The sequence below is a fragment of the Sminthopsis crassicaudata genome, chromosome 3 (assembly GCF_048593235.1).
Source record: "Sminthopsis crassicaudata isolate SCR6 chromosome 3, ASM4859323v1, whole genome shotgun sequence".
NCBI classification, from domain to species: domain Eukaryota; kingdom Metazoa; phylum Chordata; class Mammalia; order Dasyuromorphia; family Dasyuridae; genus Sminthopsis; species Sminthopsis crassicaudata.
The window spans coordinates 243,088,161-243,105,245 of NC_133619.1; the positions used below are offsets into that span (position 1 = coordinate 243,088,161).

General features: G+C 33.1%; 1 protein-coding gene across 3 annotated transcripts in view; it reads right to left on the reverse strand.

The window, feature by feature from the left end:
* Positions 1-748: 748 nt before the first annotated feature.
* Positions 749-17,085, reverse strand: part of LOC141561145 (radial spoke head 1 homolog) — a 55,655-nt gene continuing 39,318 nt past the window's right edge. The window contains exons 7-9 of one of the 3 annotated variants that reach the window (XM_074300308.1): positions 15,966-16,113; positions 15,452-15,578; positions 749-774 (exon numbers count right to left, since the gene is read on the reverse strand). In XM_074300308.1, the coding sequence (XP_074156409.1) occupies positions 15,472-15,578; positions 15,966-16,113 (255 nt within the window). In that variant the 3' untranslated portion in view covers positions 749-774; positions 15,452-15,471. Of the gene's footprint in view, positions 775-13,448; positions 13,622-13,913; positions 14,042-15,451; positions 15,579-15,965; positions 16,114-17,085 lie in introns of those variants that run through there. The other 2 variants (XM_074300309.1, XM_074300307.1) reach the window with 2 other exon arrangements.

A 17,085-nucleotide genomic window follows, 5' to 3' on the forward strand; every position in this document is an offset into this window, starting at 1 on the left:
GACTTAGCAACAACATCATTGTTCTTATATACCTGCTATTTTTCTTCCTTCCTTCCTTCTTCCCTCCTTCCCTCTCTTTCTTTTTCTTTCCTTCTTTCTCTTTCTTTCTTTCTTTCTCTCTTTCTTTCTTTCTCTTTCTTTCTTTCTTTCTTTCTTTCTTTCTTTCTTTCTTTCTTTCTTTCTTTCTTTCTTTCTTTCTTTCTTTCTTTCTTTCTTTCTTTCTTTCTTTCTTTCTTTCTTTCTTTCTTTCTTTCTTTCTTTCTTTCTTTCTTTCTTCCTTCCTTCCTTCCTTCCTTCCTTCCTTCCTTCCTTCCTTCCTTCCTTCCTTCCTTCCTTCCTTCCTTCCTTCCTTCCTTCCTTCCTTCCTTCCTTCCTTCCTTCCTTCCTTCCTTCCTTCCTTCCTTCCTTCCTTCCTTCCTTCCTTCCTTCCTTCCTTCCTTCCTTCCTTCCTTCCTCTCTCTCTCTCTCTCTCTCTCTCTCTCTCTTTCTCTCTCTCTCTTTCTTTCTTTCTTTCTTTCTTTTTCTCCTCCACATTTTTTCTCCCTCTCTTCCCTCCACCTCCTCCGCTAGACTGCAAGTAATCCAATATATTTTAAACATGTGCAATTCTTTTATACATATTTCTACAATTACCTTATTGCACAAGAAAAAGCAGATCAGAAAAAAAACTGAGAAAAAACAAAAAAGTGAAAACACTATGTTGTGATCCACACTCAGTTCCCACTGGCCTCTTTCTGGGCACAGATGGTTCTCTTCATCATAAGACCATTGGAACTGTCCTGAATCACTTCATTTTGACGAGAGCCACATCCATCAGAATTGATCATCGTATAATTTTCTTGTTGCTGTTATACCTGTACTTGATTACTATAGCACTAAATAGCACTAAACCAATTCTTACTACTAAAGAAACAGCTTTGAGTTTTGATTTCAGATACAAACTCCTCAATATTATCACAGACATCTACTACTACAGCCAGTCACTGTAAATCTACATGCATAGATGTTATTTGACACTGAATACCCCAACCATGGTGTGTAAAAATGATGGAGATATTATAATACCTAAATTGGCGATGATCATTGGCATGTGTCAGTCAGCAGCATATTATGAATCAAGTCTAAAACATCAAGTTCAGGTGCAATAGATAGAACATTGGGCTTAAAAGTCAGTAAAATCTTATTTCAGACCCTGCCTTAGATACTTAGTAAATCTGTGATCCTAGATAAGACTGCCTTAGTTTCCTCACTATAAAATGGGGATCACAGTAGTACCTTGAAAATGTTCAAAATTAGAATTAGAAGAAAAATGGGGAAAGGAAATGAGATCTTTGCAAGAGAGATAGAAAAGGAAAACCAGAAATTATCTGAAGGAAACTCCTTAAAAATAAATATGATGAAATGGGAAAAGCATATGACTCTCTACAAAATAAATATGAAAAAGAAACCAATTCATTGAAAATGTTCAAAATTAGGAGATGGAGTGTTATGTTCAAGAAATAGCAAGAAGGTCACTATCACTAGATCAGAATATGTGGAGAGGAACAAGTTATAAAAAGTTTGAAGGGCCTAGCCAAATAGAAGGCTATTTGATACTAGGGGCAATAGGAAGCCATTGGAGTTTAATGAATGGAGCAGGAGGAGAGGAAGATGTGACATGTGCTTTAGGATGACCAGTTTGACAGCTGAGTGGAGGATGGACTAGAGCATCTGAGGCTGGGAGAATTACCAGCAGGTCATTGCAATAATCCAGGTGTGAAGTGATGGGAGTCGGAATGTAACCTCCCACGTTATTTCAGGCAAAAATAACAGTGGAAAAAATTTAAGAAGCCCTGCTTTATACAACAATTCATTTAGGAAACCCACAGTTCTTTTATTGAGTCATTCCACTAATTAATAAGGTCCAGAGATATTTAGATGTTAAGGGAAGTGAAAAATATAAAAAATTCTATACTTAATTGAATAGTTTCTTACTATTTAAACATTTACTATATATTTACTATATATTATATCATATATAATATGTATTATAATATAAATTTATAATATTTATATACTATTTAAATTAAATTTAAATTTAGTTTATCTAATAAAAAGATAAAATGCAAGCCATGATCTGAAAAGATGACAGACACAATTCTCTGGTGAGACACAGCGTGGTTTAATGGATAGGGAAACAGCTGGATTCAGGAAGACCATTTTTTCCCCCGAGGCAATTGGAGTTAAGTGACTTGCACAGGGTCACATAGCTAGGAAGTGTTAGACCAAATTTTTAATCCCTCCTCTGATACTTAGTAGCTCAACTTCTCTATGCCTCAGTTTTTTTCATCTGCAAAATGAGAGGTATGTTTTACACACACACACACACACACACACACACACACACACACACACACACACACACTCACACTTGTAAATGTATGATCCTATGAATGAGATGGTAAAATTCAGTGTTCCAAATGCCACAGCTGACTAAGACTTAAGGGATTGAAGTGGCAAACTTGTTTTTACAGGTGAGATTCAGAGGTTGTGACTTGCCCAGTGTTGCACAATTAAGGTGAATGTTTAAGCTGGGATTGGATCCTGATTTTTCCCCAAATTCAAGTCCAGCCCTCTATCCAATTTGTTGTAGTGCTTCTCATAAAGTTTTATTGCTTATGGAAGGAGATTTTGGCAGCTTTGATTGTGTGTTGTGGAGGGTGGAACACCCTCCAAGTGGGTAGAGAATTCAACTTCAATATTAAGAATATTAATTCAATCAGGAGAAACACGTAAGCATATCAAAACTAAAGTATAAATATTATATGAAGATCAATTTTGATGGATGTGGCCATTTTCAACAATGAGATGAAAGATGAACTAAATCAGTTCCAATAAAGCAGTAATGAACTGAACCAGCTACACCCAGTGAAAGAACTCTGGGAAATGACTATGAACCACTACATAGAATTCCCAATCCCTCTATTTTTGTCTGCCTGTGTTTCTTATTTCCTTCACAGGATAATTGTGCACTATTTCAAAGTCTGATTCTTTTTGTACAGCAAAACAACTGTTTGGACATGTATATGTATATTGTATTTAATTTATATTTTAACATATTTAACATGTATTGGTCAACCTGCCATCTGAGGGAGGAAGGGAAAAATTGGAACAAAAAGTTTGGCAATTGTCAGTGTTGTAAAATTACCCGTGTATATATCTGGTAAATAAAAACTATAATTAAATTTAAAAACAAAAAACAAACAAACAAAATATATATATATACATATATATATATATCTTAAAACAATGCAGCAAAACAATACAAAAGAGATATTGAGAGCTAATTTTTTGTAATTTTTAATATACAGTCATGGGTTTTCTCTACAAGAATGCCTTCTTTATACTGACACTAGGAGCAAAAAGGGAGACAGATAAATGCTCCAAGATTCCTAGCTAATCAGATGCAATGCTTACATAAACCACCAGATGGTGCTCACATTTTAAGTTGTTCTACATTCCTTTTGCACAGTGGTACCAGATTCTTGCAGTTTCATCTTCCTAATTTTTTAGTACTTAATTTAGCCCATTTTCTGTTTCATTTCATTTTTTAAGGAGGAAAAAAATGAAGATTATTATAATTACCTGTTTTACTTGCCCCAACCACCATTAAAATTCTAATGTCCTTCCCAGCTTTTTTTTTTTTGTTTTGTTTGTTATCGATCATTTGTATCCAACTCTTTGGGACCCCATTTGGGGTTTTCTTGACAAAGATACTGGAATTATTTGTCATTTTCTTCTCCATCTTATTTTATATGGAAGAAGAAACTAAGGCAAACAGAGTAAAGTGACTTGCCCAGAATCACACAGCTAGGAAGTGTCTGTGTCCACGAATGATCTTCCATCCAGATCTTCCATCAGGAAGATGAGTTTTCCTTACTCCAGAACCGTCCCTCCAACCACCGTCCCACCTTGATGCCCTCTCAGTTTGTAGGGATACACAAAAGACGAAATACTCATGCTGTTATTAGAGCATAACTTAATAAAATTTACTTAATTACTTAATAAGTAATTTACTTATTTACTTAATAAAATTGAAATTAAAAAGCCTGGCACCAAAAGTCCTATGAGCCAAGCTACTCCTACAAAGGTCTGAAATCTCAACTTTTAGTGACTTAGGAATCTAAGTATTTGCCACTTTCAGATTCTTTCAGAACCTTTTTGCAAAGGAAGGCTATTAAGCATTCTCCTCCAACTAAAGTCCCCCAAAATGGGGAACAGGAACTGACATTATAAGTAGTTATTCCATCTCAATTTTACATCATTTGCTTCCTACTCAGTCACCTGCTGAAGCCTAGACACCCTAGTTTTCCATGCCTGTAATATCTCTCTAAGGAAGCTAACCTACTAAAACTCAAGCTGCAAACCCTTAATAGTTCTGCTGTGTGTCAAGCACATTTACGGCTCCTTTTACCTAGACTTCTTCTGTCCTGTGGATGTGCTTCCTTCTCTGGACATTCTACTAGTATATATGCTTCCAGCTCTAACCCATCAATGTCCAGAGCAGGATATTCTCTATTTAACTAGTGGAATGACTTCCACTCTGTACCACATATTAAGCTTACTGTCATATATTTCATAGATTTAAAGCTGGAAGGAATCCTGAGGCCAAATAATCCCACACATTCATTTTACAGATGATGAAACTAACCTTTAGGGAAATGAAATAACTTACCCCAAATCACAGTGAATTTCAATGGAATTTGAACCCAAGACTTTGATGCAATTCAATGTACTTTCCACTGTATCATTCTACCGCCAATTTACATATCATTATGGCATATTAGGCATTTTTTCCACAAAGCGAGAGTCTATTTTTAAATGTCCCAGTATAGCAGACATTGAATAATTTTTTGGCAGCTCCATTTATGTAAATCCCCTGAAGCTACTCAAACCATCATTTTCCAATTTTTTTGGCTCCTTAAGGAATAGAATAATGCAGGAAAAAGTAAAAATTTGAGAAACAGAATGCTGTTTCAAATATGCAACCTTTTGATAGTTAGGCTGCTTCCTGGTAAACATCAGTATAGACACTTTTTACACTTAGAAATTCTATAAACAACCTTGTAAGAGGCAAGCAATTCTGATATCATAGACGTGATTTAAAAAAAAAAAAGCTCTGCTTTTTTGAATGGCATTTTTTCCTACTTTGACTTGGTACTTTTATTTTATTTTATTTAGTTCCACTTTCTTTTTTTAATTTTTATTTTCAAAATATATGCATAATATATTTCCACCATGTTTAACATATATGGAATTATTTGCCATCTAGGGGAGGGGGTGGAGAAAGGAGGGGAAATTGGAATCCAAGTTTTTGCAAGGATGAATGTTGAAAAATTATTCATACATATGTTTTGAAAATAAAAAGCTTTTTTTTTTTTTTTTTTTTTTTTTATTATATATATATATATATTTTATAATATTATCCCTTGTATTCATTTTTCCAATTTACCCCCCCTCCCTCTATTCCCTCCCCCCGACGACAGGCAATACCATACATTTTACATGTGTTACAATATAGTCTAGGTACAATACATGTGTGCGAATTCATTTTCTTGTTGCACATAAACATTAGAATCCGAAGGTACATGCAACCTGGGCAGACAGATATTAGTGCTAACAATTTTCATTCCCCTCCCAGTGTTTCTTCTCTGGGTGCAGCTACCTCTGTCCATCATTGATCAACTGGAAGTGAGTTGGATCTTCTTTATGTTGAAGATTTCCACTTCCATCAGAATACATCCTCATACAGTATTGTTGTTGAAGTGTACAGTGATCTTCTGGTTCTGCTCATTTCACTCAGCATCAGTTGATCTAAGTCTCTCCAGGCCTCTCTGTATTCCTCCTGCTGGTCATTTCTTACCGAGCAATAATATTCCATAACCTTCATATACCACAATTTACCCAACCATTCTCCAATTGATGGACATCCATTCATCCTCCAGTTTCTAGCTACAACAAAAAGAGCTGCCACAAACATTTTGGCACATATATGTCTCTTTCTGCTCTTTAGTATTTCTTTGGGATATAATCCCAGTAGTAGCGCTGCTGGGTCAAAGGGTATGCACAGTTTGATAACTTTTTGGGCATAATTCCAGATTGCTCTCCAGAATGGCTGGATTCTTTCACAACTCCACCAGCAATGTATTAGTGTCCCAGTTTCCCCACATCCCCTCCAACATTTGTCATTATTTGTTCCTGTCATCTTAGCCAATCTGACAGGTGTGTAGTGGTATCTCAGAGTGGTCTTAATTTGCATTTCTCTGATCAGTAGTGATTTGGAACACTCTTTCATGTGAGTGGATATAGTTTCAATTTCTTCCTCTGAGAATTGTCTGTTCATATCCTTTGACCATTTATCAATTGGAGAATGGTTCGGTTTCTTATAAATTAGGGTCAGTTCTCTATATATTTTGGAAATGAGACCTTTGTCAGAACCTTTGTTTTTAAAAATATTTTCCCAATTTGTTACTTCCCTTCTAATCTTGTTTGCATTAGTATTATTTGTACAGAAACTTTTTAGTTTGATGTAATCAAAATCTTCTATTTTGTGATCAATAATGATCTCTAGTTCTCCTCTGGTCATAAATTCCTTCCTCCTCCACAAGTCTGAGAGGTAGATTATCCTCTGTTCCTCTAATCTATTTATTATCTCCCTCTTTATGCCTAAATCATGGACCCATTTTGATCTTATCTTGGTATATGGTGTTAAGTGTGGATCCATATCTAATTTCTGCCATACTAATTTCCAGTTTTCCCAACAGTTTTTTCCGAATAATGAATTTTTATCCCTAATGTTGGAATCTTTGGGTTTGTCAAAGATTAGATTGCTATAGATGTACCCTTTTTTGTCCTTTGTATCTAATCTGTTCCACTGATCTACCGGTCTATTTCGTAGCCAATACCAAATGGTTTTGGTGACTGCTGCTATATAATATAGCTTTAGATCAGGTACACTTAGACCACCTTCCTCTGAGTTTTTTTTCATTAGTTCCCTTGCAATTCTTGACCTTTTATTCTTCCATATGAATTTTGTTGTTATTTTTTCTAGGTCATTAAAATAGTTTCTTGGGAGTCTGATTGGTATAGCACTAAATAAATAGATTAGTTTGGGGAGTATTGTCATCTTTATTATATTCGCTCGGCCTATCCAAGAGCACTGAATGTCTTTCCAATTATTTAAATCTGATTTTATTTTTGTGGCAAGTGTTTTGTAATTTTTCTCATATAATTCCTGACTTTTCTTTGGTAGATGGATTCCCAAATATTTTATACTCTCAACATTTGTTTGGAATGGAATTTCTCTTTGTATCTCTTGCTGTTGCATTTTGTTAGTGATATATAAAAATGCCGAGGATTTATGTGGATTTATTTTGTATCCTGCCACTTTGCTGAAATTTTGAATTATTTCTAGTAGCTTTTTAGCAGAGTCTTTGGGGTTCTCTAAGTATACCATCATGTCATCTGCAAAAAGTGATAGTTTGATTTCCTCATTTCCTACTCTAATTCCTTGAATCTCTTTCTCGGCTCTTATTGCCGAGGCTAGCGTTTCTAGTACTATATTGAATAGTAATGGTGATAGTGGGCAACCTTGTTTCACTCCTGATCTTACTGGGAAAGGTTGCAGTTTATTTCTATTGCATATTATGCTTACTGACGGTCTTAAATATATACTCCTGATTATTCTAAGGAATAATCCATTTATTCCTATACTCTCAAGAGTTTTTAGTAGGAATGGATGTTGGATTTTGTCAAATGCTTTTTCTGCATCTATTGAGATGATCATATGGTTCTTATTAATTTGATTATTAATATGGTCAATTATATTAATAGTTTTCCTAATATTAAACCAGCCCTGCATTCCTGGAATAAATCCTACTTGATCATAGTGTATTATCTTGGAGATGATTTTCTGAAGTCTTTTTGCTAATATCTTATTTAAGATTTTAGCATCAATATTCATTAAGGAGATTGGTCTATAATTTTCTTTCTCAGTTTTTGATCTACCAGGTTTAGGTATCAGTACCATGTCTGTGTCATAAAAGGAGTTTGGTAGGACTCCTTCATCCCCTATTTTTTCAAATAATTTATATAACATTGGGGCTAATTGTTCTTTAAATGTTTGGTAGAATTCACATGTGAATCCATCTGGCCCTGGGGATTTTTTCCTGGGGAGTTGATTAATAGCTTGTTCTATTTCTTTTTCTGAAATGGGACTATTTAAGCAATTTATCTCCTCCTCTGTTAATCTAGGGAGCCTATATTTTTGGAGAAAGTCATCCATTTCACTTAAGTTATCAAATTTATTGGCATAAAGTTGGGCAAAGTAACTCCTTATTATTTCTCTAATTTCCTCTTCATTGGTGGAAAGATCCCCCTTTTCATTTGTAAGACTATCAATTTGATTTTCCTCTTTCTTTTTTTTGATCAAATTTACCAAAGGTTTATCTATTTTATTGGCTTTTTCATAAAACCAACTCTTGGTTTTATTTATTAATTCAATAGTTTTTTTACTTTCAATTTTATTGATTTCTCCTTTTAATTTTTGTATTTCGAGTTTAATTTTTGGTTGGGGGTGAAAATAAAAAGCTTTAATAAAAATATATGCATGGATAGTTTTCAACATTCACCCTTGCAAAAACTTGGGTTCCAAAATTTTTTTCTCTCTCCCTTCCTCCCACCTCCTCCCTTAGACAGCAAGTAATCCAATATATGTTAAACATGTACAATTCCTCTATACATATTTCCACAATTATCATTGCATGGCATTTTCACTTTGTGGTTGTTTGCTTGCTTTTTTTCTTTCCTGTATTTTTTTTCCCTTTTTGATCATATTTTTCTTGGACAGTGTGACGAATATGGAATAACAGGTAAACATGTGCAATTCTTCTATGCATATTTCCACATTTATTATTCAGTGAAAGAAAAATCAGATCAAAAATTAAAAAAAAAAAACAAAGCAAACAAACACCACCACCACCACCAAAAAAGGGTAAAAATACCATGCTTTGGTCCACATTCAGTCTCTCTCTGGCTGAGGATGGCTCTCTATCACAAGTCAAGCTATGCTTACAGAATGAAAGGCACTAAGAAATATAATAGATATTAAAGGTCTTTTAACTTTCCAAGGAAGCAATTTTTCCAGTGTCATAGACATGATTTTCACTTGTATATACATTCAATGAAGGAAACTTTTGTTATAATCTACCTGTGTTATAACTGACAATGATGATGGCAGATTGTGTTTGTACTGAAATTCAACATACATCAACTCTAATTTGACCTCCTTTCCTCATACTAAAAAGAAAAGATTTAGGGAAAACAAGATATCTATTTTCAAATACTTACAAGGCTGTCATATGGAAAAGGGATATGATTTGTTCTGTATGTCTCCTGAGGACAGTAGTATAAGTAGTGCTGCAGAGAGTCAGAGTAGGTTCAAAATAAGGAGAAAAAAACCCCAACAACCCATAATTGGAGCTGTTCAGAAGTGAAATGAGTTACCTTGGAGGATAATTCCTTTCTTTTGAGATTTTTACAAAAACCTTTTGAGGCTTGCTACAATAAGTTTATAGAAAGCAACCATTTTGCTCATGATTTTTGTTTTCTTGATAAGATTTTTTTAAAAAGACAATTTAGGCTTGCATTGCCCTTCAAATAGCAAATAAATCAAGTGTTGACTAAATCAGTTTTTAGGTTTCTAATGGCAACTTATTTAGATCAGTTAAATTTCTGTATAATTGTAATTAATGTCTCTTTTTTCTTCAATTTTCATTTCTCATTATCTATAGCTAACTGTATTAGGTCACAGTTTATATTGAATGATGCATTTTTGCTCTCATTTTTATTTCTGGTCTAATTTCATATTAATTTCTATTTTTCCCTTAGCAAATGAGTGGACTATCAATATCCAAACATCTTATTTAGGATTAATTCTCATAATCGTGATGAATTGTTTATCTCTTAAAGCACAATCATTTTCAGTGTTTATTTAATTTTCATTGCCTTCCGATTTGGGGAAAATATAAGTATCTTCACTGCTTTTAAACAATATATGAAAGAAACAGATTCCTTTGGTGAAAATTATGCAAATAACTAAAACGACATTAGTTTTGTGAATGGACTATATGGATCATTGAATTGTATCCTTTTTTTTTTTACATAAATCATTTCAAACCTATTTGACAAGAGAGCCAAACAAGATGAGAATTTCTCTTTCAGCATATGAGAACCATCGCGTGGTGGCCTTAAACAAAATTTTAAATGCTGTGACTGATTAGAAATTGCAGCAGACAATAAGATGTTTATTGAAAACATGGGTCTTTATTTTGTTCTGGCTGTTTCTTCTTTCATTGGATTCCAGAAGTCCACCATCTATTATGTAGTACCTCAAATAGCACAGCATAGAATCCATGAAATAAATCAGGAACCAAGGTTTTCTAACAGAAAACCACTTACCATTGTTATGTGCATGGAAAAAGAAGTAGAGTGTCATCCAATAACTTATGATTCAACTTGTAAAAAAAACTAATTGTAATTTTAGCTCAAACTTAAAGAATTTTGATGGACCATTAATTTAATTAATGTTAGTTTTAAATGTACTTACAAAACTAGAATTGGCAAAAAAAAAAAATGCAATATGGAAGACCAGGAGAATCCAAATATTTGTTTTATGTGGGTTCTTATTCACTTTTGAAATATGCAACTGAAGGTTATCTCTCAAGCATTTTTTTAGCTTGTTTCTGAAGCAAAATTACAGAATATTAGATTTAGAGTTGGAAAGTTACATTCAGGCCTACTATAACTCATTTTATAGATGGAAAAAATGAAGATTAAATTACTTCTCCAAAATCATACAAGTATTAAATAGTGGAGTTATGATCAAGTTTAATGTTGTGATCTGTTTGAAAATAAATACATACTGACATAGTTAAGTATTCTAATCAGAAATTCTTACAACATTATCTACTAGAGTTTTTGAGCCTGCCACTTTGAACAAGGAAGCATAAATCTACAGAAATTGAATGAATGCATATTTAAAATGGGATTTTAGTTCAAGATTTCTTCAAATGGGATAATATATGTTTTAAATGCCTATTATATCTACTTCAATATTACATTCCCTACTTTTAAAAGCTTCCCATATGATTGATGCAAAAGATTCCAGTGTGTATAAAATTTAACATCTTAAATTTTGTAGATAATGAGTAAGAAAGAAGATTCTAATATTTAAAAACAAAAACACAAGAATGAAACATGATTAAATAAGCTATTACTAGTATTAAATATTTAGGAGAATCTTATTTAATTATTCTCTGGGAAGATTTTCAAATATGTAGTATTTGAAATATATATGTTATATTCCCCTCTGGTGCAGTGAATAGACCCCCAGACCTAGAGATCTGAGTTCAAATTCAGCTTCAGACATTTGTATGACCTTGGGCACATCACTTAAACTTTATTTACCTTCGTTTCTTCATCTGTAAAATGGGAATAATAATAGAATCTACATTCTAGGGTTGTTGTGATGATTAAATGAGATAATATAGTAAAATACTTAACATAGTACCAGGTACATAGTAAGAATTATATATAAATGTTAGCTGAGGTGATGGGGATAATGAATATTTGTTGTTGGTATTTGCCATACTTAAAAAAAAACCATATTACCACCTTCTACTATCACCTACAATTAAAATTTCACAAACCAAATCATCTTCTGCTCTTTGCCCTCCTATCTTTAACTTAACAATCTCTAACGTCTCATATATTTAGTATATACTTTTTAATTTTCCTTCAAAATGTCTCAGAAATGTCCTTTTACATTCAATCTCATAACTTTTGTTATTGTTGAGTCATCAAACATTTCAATGTTTGATTCTTTGTGCCCTTATTAGAGGTGTTCTTGGCAAAGATACTGGAATGGTTTGCTATTTACCTTCTTCAGCTTTGACACATAAGGAAACTGAGGCAAACAGATTCCCACTAATGGGAATCTAAGGTCAGTTTTGAACTCAGGAAGCTATCTTCTAGACTCCAAGCCCAGTTTCCTATCCATAGTGTCACCTATTTCCCTTAGTAATTGTATAATAATTTATGCAAAAATGCTTTTATGAGTTCATCTTAATATGCATATTTTTATACATAATAATTAGGAAAGAATTACCTAATGTTAAGAAGAAACCAAGACTGAGACATGATCATTGAATGAAAATAAAACAATATTTATTTGTATTTTACAGCAATTCCTAATGATTGTTAATTTCAGCTGCCAATTAATCAAGCTATTTTTATTTCTTTTTTACTTCAAGAACCAATGAAGCATCAGAATTGAACTTTTCTTAAGCATTAGGGGAAAAAAAATCAAATCATGTAGTAGAGTTGGTAGTGGTAGGAATAAGACATATAGGACACTTTAAAGTATGCAAAATGTTTTATTGTTTGTAAAGCTCATTTTGATGAGGTTCTGGGTCATTAGGTGGGGTTGGCAGAAAAAGCTGAAATACTGACAAAAATGACTCCATGAATCAAACACTGATGGAGATCAACTCAACCTTACTGAAAAGAAAGCTAAGTTATGTCAAATCCCCGAGGTTAAATTTCCTCCATAAATCTATCTCTGGTCCACGCCATCTTTGCTGAATCTCTTTTGGGTTATTCAAAATATGCAGTATTTGTGTCCCCACCCCCAGCTACTTATTAATATTTATTAGCTCATTTTTGCCCCTTTATCACATTTCTATACATCTTTAAACTTATACAGTGCTTTACAAATATTATCCCAATTTGTCTTCACAACAATTCTGGAGTTCTATTATCTCTAGTTTATAGTGTGGGAACTAAGAGAGAATTTTAAGTGAATTGTAAGTAGGATCATACATCTAGTAAGGGTTTGTGGTAGGGTCTGAATCCAGATCTTCTTGAATCCAAGTCCAGTACTCCATTTACTTTGTGACTGCATATGTGCCCTGCTATATTTGTGTTTTATATTTTGAACCCACCTCCCCAGAGACCTTTTGTGTACAAAGGAAGAGTGTTCCTTCAGTTTGGAAAAGGGAAAATTGTTTCTATAACTGTTCTTGCCATATATGCTTAGCAAATGCCTTTTAAAATTGCCCTAATTAAGTTTGGTTAATAATGAACAAGAAGTTCTTGAGAGCTCATAAATATCAGAAAAACCCAGAACCTCAGGGTTACTTACTATTACTACTAAAACAATGAGTTGTAGAAGTGAGGTGCCTTCTGATGACCTGGCAAGTGATATTTAGGCAAGGAATTCCAGAAAGTATAGTGCACTGTGAAGTTAAAGGACTGGATTTCAACTCACATCTTCCTGATTCCGAGTTTGCTACTAGATCCATTATGCCATAATTTAAAGCTTTTTAGTTTAAAGGATGTGCAACAATAGATTTCTTAAACAACTGATCATTAAAATGTTTATTAGCTTAATTTAATTTAGCCATCTAGGTAAAGTAAGATTATTATAATGTTAAAAATCTGCCATGCAATCTCCTTTTCTGTTGGTTCATTCAATTTTAAGTTGGTGATTTTCATTGTCTTTCTTTTTTCTCTTACTTATTTTCTGTTGGGACAAAAATATGAGGGAGATATATTTTAATTTTAAACAATTTTAAATTCTTAAATTCTTTCACAAGACTAGTGAATACATGCCTGAAACAATATGTGTAAAAAAGTAGAAAATTAGCCTATGTTATTAATATGTTTTTAATACCATATAATAAGGACAATTTGAATTTCAATACAAGAAACATTGCACTACTATGAATTCAGTGCTGGTGCTATACAGACAAAAATGAACCTACTAAGTAAAGAACTTTGCCAAAAACACAAAAGTCACATATTATATGTTTCATGGTGTAACAGCAGTACCTGCAAGAATTCCTACCATATAAACTAAGTTTATTTTTTCCCCTTAGAAACAGGGAAATTTAGTTCTGAGACTTTATTGGTCCAGGGGTCTATGACAAAGCCTCCCAATCACCTAGGAAACATAAAAAGACCAGACTATGAGAAATTAAGGTTCCTTAGACTTGATGGATGTCTTGCTGAGATTATCTGTGACCAAAATTATTATATCCACAGGATGATGTTTCTAACTATCAATTCTCAGAATTAACATTTTCTCATTTCAATTATGAGGTCAGTCATGAAGTCATTTTAATCTAATCCTGACACCTTACAATGATGCAATCATTGCAGTTCATAGGCACATGCAAAATTAATTGACCTTCATTATTTGGCATCCATGTAACCATCACTCACTTGTAATTCAAAATTTTATAATGTCCCCTGTAAACATCAGTCTTTTTATTAAATGTTCATGTTCACTTTCAAGACTTAGAAGGTAATAAAACTTTTGAGCCAAATGATCATATATATATATATATAGAATCATATATAAGATTAAGCTGTTCAGCTGAGTTTGGTTCACCTAAAGTAAAACTGATTTGAGCAGCCAAGATCCTGAACAAAGTGGAGGAAGTGCTGTAATATTTGACAAGCCTGGGGCAAAAAATACCCCAAAATATCTGAGTGAAGATATTCCCCCTTCCAAAGTAATGAAGGTAGTATACCAGAAGCAGCTTTGACTGGAAAATAAAAATCTCCACTTCTGTGATCCAGGACTTCCCTACAGCTATTCTAAAGCTAATCTCTGAAGAGGGAGGGGAAAAAAGGGAGATAATCTGCAAGCTATGGCCAAGCACATGACCAACTAGCCTAATCAGAATTGAGAGCATCCCCAGCTAACACTATAATTGCCTAAAATGACTTTATAAGTTCTCCCTAGATGGTTGATGGTTGAGATGAGATGATTGAGTGTTTGTATTCTTCAGTATAATGTAGGGTTTTTGAGGAAAAAGGCTATTTCTTATTTTGTCTTTGAATTTGCAGTGCCCTGAAGAGTGCTCACATGTAGTTGGTGCTTAATAAGTGCTTGTTAATTGATTGAATATTTGGTGCCACTGTTTCCTACTACTAGTGTAGATAATTGAGACTTTAATGGAAAAGTAACTATTTCCTCTAAAAGGTCAATGATGACAGAAAGAAATTGATCATGAATGAGACATACTCAAAAGACATCTAATTTACTATTAGCCCTGATAAAATCCAAGGCAAAAGTTTGCAATAAAAGTTAAGGTTCTCACTGCTTTTTTTTTTTTTTTTTTTTAGCAACTTTGAAGAAAAAATTCCATTTCTTTACAGAAATTTACATCTCTTGTGATGTAAGAAAAAAATGCAGTGTAATATCTATCAGAATGATAGTATTTTCTTAGAATCCCTTTTTACTTCATAATATTAAGGTATTTGAATAACAACTAACATTTACCTAGCATTTAATAACTAGGGATATCTAATTTTGCTGCTTCTTTTTAGTGCCTAGAGGATACACTAATCCATATCATAATTTTTTTAAATTTCATTTTTACCTTTCTTCTCTTCATCATTAAAGTCATCTTGATCTCTCTCTTTATCTTTTTCCATATCTTCTTCTGGCTTAGCAAGAACATTTTCACTAGCTGAAATATAATGACAGAAGAAGTGAATATAAAACAATATTATGCTACTTTTTTTGCAACAAACTTCAGGATTTTTTTTATAGTTTTTATTTACCAGATATATGCATGGGTAATTTTACAGCATTGACAATTGCCAAACCTTTTGTTCCAATCTTTCCCCTCCTTCCCTCCCCCCATGGCAGGTTGACCAATACATGTTAAAGTATAAATTAAATACAATTTCTGTATACATGTCCAAACAGTTGTTTTGTTGTACAAAAAAAATCGGACTTTGAAATAGTATACAATTATCCTGTGAAGGAAATAAAAAAACTTCAGGATTTTAATGGATTTGTGAGAAGTCTAAAATTGTTTCCACATCTTTAATAATCTGGGCATAGTAAATACCTTCAGATGTTTGGGCCTCTGTTGGTAGTGGTACTTCATCAAGAGGTGGTGTGTAAAAGGTTAACGGAGTAATTTTTTTAGCTTTCCACAGTGGATCAAGAGGTTTTGAAACTTCTTCTTCCTCTCCTTCTACTTCTCCCATTTCTCCCTATTTTAATATAAAATATAGGCATACTTTTAACTACCAAAGTTTAAATTTTGGAAAAAACAATGATTCTCATTCTTCCCCCTCACCCAATAACACCAATAAGTCATTTTTAAAAAGTCAATTTGTAGTTTATAAGTGAAACAAAACTAGTAATTTTAGGTGACTTATTTCATGACGTTACTGAGCTATGAGGCTACAGAGTTTTTATAATTCTGAGAAAAGAGGTGAAAAAAGGGAGGAACATTACAAAGGAATTTTTAAAAAATCTTTTATAAACGCTCCTATTTTTATTTCTATAAAGTTCCACTTATCATGACAAAATAATTTATTTTATGAAAGTAAAGTGACATATGCTGTGATAAAGGCTTATTTTTTTGTTCTTTGCTTCAACAATGTCCTCTATAAATTTGTGGAGAGCTTGGAACATATTTCAAAAGGCAAAGGATCTAGGCTTACAACCAAGAATAACCTACCCAGCAAAACAGAGTTTAATCCTATTGAGGGAAAAATGAATACTTAATAAAAATAGAAGATGTCCAAAGATTCCTGATGAAAATTTGACATACAAATTCAGGAGTCAAGTGAAGCAATATATATAGACACACACACATACACACATATATATGTATATGTATATATATATACACACACACACACACACACACACACACATATATAAGCCATACCATAAGGGACTAAAAGAAAGGTTAAAACACTTATATTCTTATATGAGGAGATGATACATGTAGTCCTTCAAAACTCTTATTATCATTTAGGGTTATAAAAGGAGGCCAATTAGACAGAAGGCTTTATTTTATAAATATGTTTTGATGATTTCAAAAAAAGAGTGGAAAAGGTGAAGAAGAGGAAGCCATTGGGAGAGGGTGGAATGGTGAGGAATAATGAGGAGAATTATTTTACATATATGCATTGCTCAAGGAGAAATTGAAATGATATGAACTTGATTTTCAT